The 8,386-nt window shown below is 38.6% G+C and overlaps 1 protein-coding gene across 2 annotated transcripts in view; it reads right to left on the bottom strand.

Annotated features, from left to right (window-relative positions):
- Positions 1-323: 323 nt before the first annotated feature.
- Positions 324-8,386, bottom strand: part of zdhhc7 (zDHHC palmitoyltransferase 7) — an 87,852-nt gene continuing 79,789 nt past the window's right edge. For both annotated transcript variants that reach the window (XM_080186728.1, XM_080186729.1), the window contains 2 exons: positions 4,774-4,904; positions 324-2,039 (listed from right to left, as the gene is read on the bottom strand). In XM_080186728.1, the coding sequence (XP_080042854.1) occupies positions 1,863-2,039; positions 4,774-4,904 (308 nt within the window). In that variant the 3' untranslated portion in view covers positions 324-1,862. The remainder of the gene's footprint in view (positions 2,040-4,773; positions 4,905-8,386) is intronic.

Here is an 8,386-nt window from a genome sequence, read left to right as displayed (position 1 = left end):
ATCACAATACAATCACAACAGAAGCACAGTGGAAATGGAATATATATATATCAATGTGGAAATGGAATATATATATATCAATAAACCATATCATGGCACTTAATACATCTCATTAGCTACATTACTCAGCTAAATGCACACTCTCAAAAAATCATTACCCAGGAAGGGACCTCTTAGTTTTCTAGAGTTATAAATGACATTGAATACTCAATCTCTATGCGCTCTATGATTGCTAAATTTCTACACGAGATTTTCCATCTTAGTTTCAGAAATCAAAACATTAAACACTTCCCATCAGTTAAAATTTTAGTAGTTCAAACTTTATTTATTAGTGTCACAAGTAGGTTTACATTGACACTGCATGAAACTACTGTGAAAATCCCCTTTCACCATACTCTAGCGCAGTTTGGGTACACTAGGGAGGATTTAGCACAGTCAATGCACCTGCCCAGCACGTCTTTTGGACTGTGGGAGAAAACCAGAACATTGGAGGAAACGCACGCAGATGCGTGGAGAACGTGCGGACTCCAAACAGGCAGTGACCTAAGCCAGGAATCGAACCTGGATCCCTGACGTTGTGAGACAGCAGTGTTAACCACTGAGCCACGGTGCTACCTGTAATAGGTTCTTTGAAAGAATTTGGTACAGCTGAAAATAATTGGACCCAATTTTTTGGCTGGAAAATCACACCTGAGGTCAATGGACCTTTCTATGGCTCTGTCCCGCCCACTGATTCCTGTGGCGGGCAGGGCAAGAAAATTCCACCCACTGTCTTCCAGTCTGCAGGATAATTCTCATTGATATAGATTCCAGAATGGAGGTATCACCTTTCAAATCACAAAGAATTATCTGGTAAAACTGAGCACGGTCTTATATAGTTTAACCAGATAGGAACGTTAAGGCTTTGCAAACAATGAAAAACTAAATCACTGCACCTGGGTTGGTTTTCAACATTTTTTTTTATGTTGCAGAGGATTAGAAACAGTGAGTAAGACTTGCTCTATCTGTACACTGAACAATCATTCTACATTAAACTGGACTGGAGAGTTGTTGTGAAGGTATTTTATATCAATTTTAGAAACAGCCATCAACAATATTACACTTACAATTCATTTGTGCATTTCAACAAAAATAATAAATAAAATTTTAAAAATGTGATTACGTTCAGGGTAAACTTTGGATTATTGACAAAACAGTGCGCACCCACCCATACCACAGAGAAAAAGAAACTTTCCTGAAATAAAAAAAATACATGAACTGAAAAAATAAAGTTTCCCCTTCTTTAGAGTTCCCTTTTATATATATATATAAAAAAATATAAAAACAGGTTAAAGAAATTATTCAATTCTAACTTATAGTTTATCATATGTATCAATTTGTAAATACAATGCCTGAACTCATTGTTCAAACTGGGTGTAAAGGATTGAATGAAATGGACTACAAATTGTACGTAAAAAAAAACATTTTCAACCAATGCCACTAAATTAACATCAACTGCATTGTGGTTTACGTTCCAATGTTTGAGATTATGTCACAAATGGTACATTGATGCAATACTGCAAGATGAGCAACTATGCAGTGGTTTACACACGTAGAGAATTAGGCTGCATAACTGCCCATTCAAAGCTAGTTTGATCTTTGCAATCCATTCTTTTGATGGCTGATGGAGGTTTCTGTCAGTTCACTAGTTCCAGACATCAGGAAATTTGCTCATAATTAGGTTACTATGTTCAATTTTAGCAGGCAGCATTTATTTAATCCATAGTACCTTAGTAGGCAGTACGTAGAAAGGAACTAAGTCTTGTGCTAATTTTATTTTAATATTAGAAAGGTTACTTTTTCAAAAATGTTCTTCCTCAGAATCAAACAGCAAATTCTGCTCCTCCCTTCATTCTTCTGGGAATGAGCCGTCTAATTCTAATGCCTGAGAAAGGATTAATCCACAGAAATGAGGGCTGTCCTCCAAAAACATTCTTCATTCCCTCCCATCGTAGCTTCCTTTCCCAAGTTGGTTTTTCATTTTTTAATCGTTCAATTTCCTGCATGATAAACAAAAGATGCACTGATTAGTGTGATTGCGTGATAGGCAAACACTCTAATTTAGAGCCTAGCTGTACATTTTGCTCTTTTATCCAGACTTGTATTTTGCAGAGGAATCAATCTATTTGTTATGGGATACTGAAGTAACATTGCAGTTTTCAAAACCATCCTTGATTCCATCAAAATTTTGGGCCCCAGTGAAAGTTCTACTTGAGAAAGAACAATAACCAAACTGGATTCATTTGTTTTCTGCAATGTTAAATTATTTACATCCTTCAAGTACCAGGGAAATGTGGCCATAGCATATGAAAAAAAACACACAACATTGCACCATCATGGTCCATATCAATGGACCAATTGATTTCGTCCCGTAACTACACTGAAATCTTCTTTTTCTTACTATTAGCACCAGAAAAATTAAATGCCTCAACACCTGACTGATTATGCTAAGTAATCATAAATTTTACAGCACAGAAAGAGGCTCATCGCATCTGTGTCGGCCATCAAGTACCTGTGTTTGCTGTGCACAATGGAAATATACACAACTGGTATTAATTGGATCCCCAGCATTCAAGTCACAACATCAGCTGTTGGGACTGATCCACAAAATATCAATGCTATGCCCTGGGTAGTTAAATCTACGGCATAATTTTCTAATCAGTCCTGCTTAGGGCGACCCCCAACCTCGGGTTCCCCAGTGGTGGAGGGTGTGAACAATGAGAAGCTCCATTAACAGTGGCAGGACCAGAAAATCCTTCCGTTGCAATACACATGTGGAGGGGGCCCCTGGACTCTAATGTTGCGTAAATACATCAGAATAGAGTACGCTCATAGCTATACTAACAACCAATTTAAGATCACCAGTCCAGCTCATAACATGGCTTATTTACGCTTGCCAGCAGCAACATACATTTTAATTCTCTGCAAACAAAAGGAATATGACCAAACCTTGTGCCTTTTTCAAACAGAGATTTTGGAGCTTAAGTTTCCCCATTGCTTTCTACATGGAAATAGTTTTGGATGATCAGTCAACTTGTCAACCAATCAGCACCCTTTTTTCCTGTTGTATAAACTATTGCAATTGTTTGAAATTTGGTATTCATGTCTTTGTCCTGATGAGTGCAAGATGAAAAGTTTCACCATGTCTCTCACTTCAGCCACACGGCAGGATTGTTCTAGGTGGTGGCTTGTATATAGAGTCAACTGGAAATTGATTAAGAGATACTCAGGAAATAGCCATGAAATGCATGCATTAATTTTAAAATTTTACCCGGAGCTTCTTTTGAACTGTATTTTAAGATGGGATATTTGCCTTGCAACAAACTATTTTTCTATTCATCAACATTTTGTTTGGGATTTGGGTCCAAGAGAAAACTAACGATGGTTGAAACTGTTGGTGAAGCATAATTGCTCAAAATTCCATGAATAGCTATATAGTGGAAAGTTTCTATTCTGATCACGTTACAAGAAGAAACAATGACACAGCAGTTTCTTCACCTCAGTAAAAGATGAAAGTGCTGAGTTGTGCTTGAAATCTTGCCTGACCTTGCTCCTGAGGACCAGGGATGCTAAAAGTAATTGAGCTATCGCTTGGCTAAGATCGGCTGCCTCAGCACAGACTGGGATCTAGGATTCTCTGACTGTGTCTGGCTCAGTACTCACCATCGTAACTGATGGGGCCACTGTGGATTTCTAAACCAGATGGTCTGGCTGACAAATGGAACATTGCTAATTACCTCACTTTAATATTTTAGTTTAAGCCCAGTAATTGGTGAAGGAGGTCACTTGCAGGTGATGCTGTCCAAGAGCATTATGCATGCTAGCATTCTTCACTTGGTGCTCGTGAGATTCTGATTCCATTGGATTGACTACAAGATTAAACATTAGAAGGAAATTAGTTCATATTGTTTTCTTCCAGGGGAGGCAGAGAAAGCTTTTCTTCAGTGGTACCGTGGAGATCTTTTGTATTCACCCAAGATGGCAGGTGGGGCCTCAGTTTCATGTTTACAGCTCTCCTCTGATGCTGCTGCATTCTCTCTATATTACTAGACTGAAATGTCAGCCTGGATTATAGGCTCATGTTTCTGGAATGGGACATCAAACCCACAGCTTTCTGACTCAGGGTGAGAATGCTTCCAGCTGTACAAAGGCACGTTGCTTTTATCCATTTTTTTGTCAAAGTCAAGATTTTTATTTGAGTTTTTCATTGATTTTAGATCAATCTTTGGTATTCCAACTATGTAATGATATGTATTTGAGCTTTTTGAATCTTTACTGGAGCTTTTAAGCTTAAAGCAAGTCAGCACTTTATCAGACTCTGGTGCCGCACAACAGGAACACTCAACTTTACAACGGTCACACGTGCACCTCCTGGCATAGATTGCTGAATTCTGATCAGTAATCAGGCATCGATTATTAATTATAGTATTCATACTGCCAAAGGTGCCAACTCCAGACGGACAACAGGAGTGAAATTGGAATCTCCCTAGGTTGCAGTTTCACCATAACAAACTTTGAACTTACACATCAGGAAAGCAGCAAAATGCATTTTGAACTGAAATTGAAATAGCAAAGTGAAGGGGAAAAGCAGAATAATGCAGATAAAAATTACTTTGAGAGAGGCAACAGGATCATAGGCCACAAGTTCTCTTTTTGTTGATGTTCTTCAACTGCTTTTATGGATTCAAAAAAAATCATACGTACAAATCTCTGAAAATTCTGAAAATGACATACCGTCTCGTCATTGCATATTGAGTGAAGCTGCGTGCCAAACATCACTGAGGTGAATGTGAGAAACAGAACACCCTCAAGGCACAAAAAGATGATTAGGATTACAGTTACAGGAGGCGAGAAGCCGCTGCATTCTGTGGAGGAAAGCATTTTGTTATCAAAATAGCCTGCAAATGAAACCATAATACTGGATTCAACATGTAATCGCTTTCCTTTCACACAATTAAAGCAGAAGTAATTCCCAGGAGCTTTAATTAATAACTTTCACGTCCAGAAACGCAATGGACAACCAAGGTGGCTGCACACACAAATTTTGAAATTCTCAACAGAGTATTTTACTAATTTGACGCATTTTTGCCAAAACATCAGACACAGGAACCCAGGTTCAATTTCCAAATTGGGTCACTGATTGTGCAGAGACTGCACATTCTCCCTGTGTCTGTGTGGGTTTCCTCCAGGTGCTCTGGTTTCTTCCCACAGTCCAAAGATGTGCAGGTTAGGTGAACTGGCCATGCTAAATTCTCCCTCAGTGTACCTGAACAGGCACCAGAGTGTGGCGACTAGGGGATTTTTACATTAAACTCATTGCTGTATTAATGTAAATCTATTTGTGACACTAATCAACTTTAAAAATCATCGATCCATCTTGCTACATCTATGCGTATTTAAATTGACCATGATATATTACCCTATTAGCTATTAAATACATAAGAATACAGTTTGCATTGCAGGTTGATAATGGTTAAGAGGCTGTCTTTGGCTTACTGGAAATTAATGACTTTGTTTTGGCCATAACTGCATACTCAAGGGTCCTTGTTAGTGTTTATCAATGATAGTCTGTCAAGCAGCAAATGTTTGCTCCACTATATCCTGTTAATACGATTCCTTTGAAGTTAATAGGTTCAACGTTCCTATGTAGCTGTGGAGCTCACAATTAATTAGATTTAAGAGTACTGCTGAACATGGTCTCTATGCTTCAATATTAAATCAAGGTTTCATTAGGTGCATAGCTGACATCACATGGTCAGAAATCAAGTTTGTTTGATATATTGACACAATGAAAAATCAGATATCTATTTATATCAAATGATTTACCACTTGATGACTTAAGTATTGCTGAAAAAAAGAAACAAACTATCAAAGTTTTTTTGTCTTGCATTCATTAAAGCAACTACACAAAATAAAACAACAGTAAAGAGAACAATAATTTATACTGCTTGAGAAGAGAGTGCAGTGGACTCTGGTTGGTAGAGGGGTCATGATGAGGAGATGCCAGCGTTGGACTGGGGTAAACACAGTAGGAAGTTACACAACACCAGGTTAAAGTCCAACCAATTTATTTGATAGTAAATTCACAAACTTTCGGGGTTTGCCCCTTCGTCAGGTGAATGGGGAGTTCTGGCGTCAGTTCAGCTTCAGCTCAGTTCTGGCCAGAACTCTCCATTCACCTGACGAAGGGGCAAACCCCAAAAGCTTGTGAGTTTACTATCGGTTGGACTTTAACCTGGTGTTGTGGGACATCTTATTGTGGTAGATGGGTTGCCATAGAGAATGCAGCAGGGACCAGTTGTTAACTGCCAAGCTTTTGCTTCACATTCAAACCAGGCAGGTCGACTCTGATCGGTCCAGGCATTCCCATGAGGATTCAAGTAAGGAACAGCTGTCCCCCCAAGCTTTTGTTTAGTTGGAAAGGTGTAACGCAAGGACCTGTCTGGTTTGAATTTGAAATACAGGTTAACAGTTAACTGCCCTCTGTTGCATTCTCCATGGCAACATCTCTCCTGATTAGAGTCCACTTGTTACCCAATCAGCACTCTCTTCCCATCAGTCTAACCTGTTGTTGCTTCACTGCTGGTTCATCTTGTGTAACTGTTCTTATGCGTGCAAGACAAAAACCTTTGACAGTATGTCTCTTTTTTCAACAATGCTCAAGTTCAGAATGACCATTCGATAATTTCCAATTTTATAATTTTATTCAGAAAATAGCTGAGCAAAATTTCTGTGAACAAAATGCTGGGAAAAACTGCACAGAAATGAAAAAAAATCACTGTATAGATGTAAAAAAAATCCAAGTGATTCATTATTAAAGAGAATCCAAATATGCCCATTTAATTAATTAAACTTAAAGTAACATCTTACACAATTTGAGACAAGGTCCCGCATACTGATTTAAGGATGCACGAATTTATTACAGAAGGGTCAGGAAATAGATGAGTAATATATCATAGATACTCTACAGTGCAGAAATAGACCATTCGGCCCATCAAGTCTGCACTGACCACAATCCCACCCAGGTCCTATTCCCATATCACTACATATTTACTCACAATTCCTCTAATCTACACATCTCAGGACACTAAAGGGCAATTTTAAAAGGGCAACCTAATCTGCACATCTTTGGCCTGAATTTTATTTATATATACTATAAGTATATATTATTTATGAGACATCCTTCTTTTTCACTATTCCAGAAGATTTTGGGTCAGATTTCGCAATCCTGTGTTTTAACTCAACTGAAATTACAATAAATCAGCAAGTTGAAAGCATTTAAAATGGATCAGAGAGCAACAGATGCTTGTCTTTCACCAAATGGGTCCTCTATACAGGGCTGAAATTGGTTAAAGCCAAAAATGCAAAATGGCCTAATAGTGAATTAGTAGCAATGCATGCGGGGAACATGGTGGCACAGTGATTAGCACTGCTGTCTCACAGCGCCAGGGACCTAGGTTCAATTCCCTTGGATCACTGTCTGTATGGAATTTGCACGTTCTTTCCACATCTGCTTGGATTTCCTCCCAGTGCTCCAGTTTATCCCACAGTCCAAAAGACGTGTTGGTTAGGTGCATTGACCCGAACAAGCGCTGGAGTTTGGCGGCTAGGGGAATTTCACAGTATCTTCATTGCAGTGTTAATGTAAGCCTTACTTGTGACTAATAGATAAACTCTTAACTCTTTTTTGTCCATATTATATCTCAAAAGCATGCAAAATCACTTTTTACAACAAATAAATTCTAAATTCACACCTTTGCTTTTGAATGCCTTTGTCCCACCCTAGCTCTGTACCCTCCCGCAGCTTGGCAAACAATTCTGGAGCTCTCCATTCTTCTGACTGGACTATTGTGCTCCCCTGCCCATCCTTGGTGTTCATGCCTTTAAACATTCAGGTTCCATGTTCTGGAATTTGCTCCATGAATCCCTCTCCTGTCTACCTCCTCCTTTAAAACTCCTTCAAACTCACAATTCTAATTCTTTCTTAATAAGAGACAGTGGCTTAGTTAAAAGAAAATTTTGGTTGAAGAAAAATTTCAGCCAAACAGAAATGTAAGTATCCTAATCTAAAAAGGTATATAAATTTGCATGTATGGTTTCGAATCTTTTTCTACTTTTTTTTATTCATCCATGGGATATGGACATCACTGGCTGGTCAGCATTTATTGTCCATCCTGGTTGACCTTGTTCAGAGGGCAGTTGAGAGTCAGCAACAGTGCTGCGGTTCTGGAGTCAAATGTGTAAGGATGGCAGATTTTCTTCCCTAAAGGACATCGGTAAAGCAGACAGGTCTTTCTAACAATCAACAATAGTTTCATGGTCATCAGTAGATTCTAAATTCCAGATT

The sequence above is a fragment of the Carcharhinus amblyrhynchos genome, chromosome 4 (genome assembly GCF_965287045.1).
Source record: "Carcharhinus amblyrhynchos chromosome 4, sCarAmb.v2.hapA, whole genome shotgun sequence".
In the NCBI taxonomy this organism is placed as follows: Eukaryota; Metazoa; Chordata; class Chondrichthyes; order Carcharhiniformes; family Carcharhinidae; genus Carcharhinus; species Carcharhinus amblyrhynchos.
Note: the sequence above shows the minus strand (reverse complement) of the source record. Positions and strands in the feature narration are given on the sequence as shown.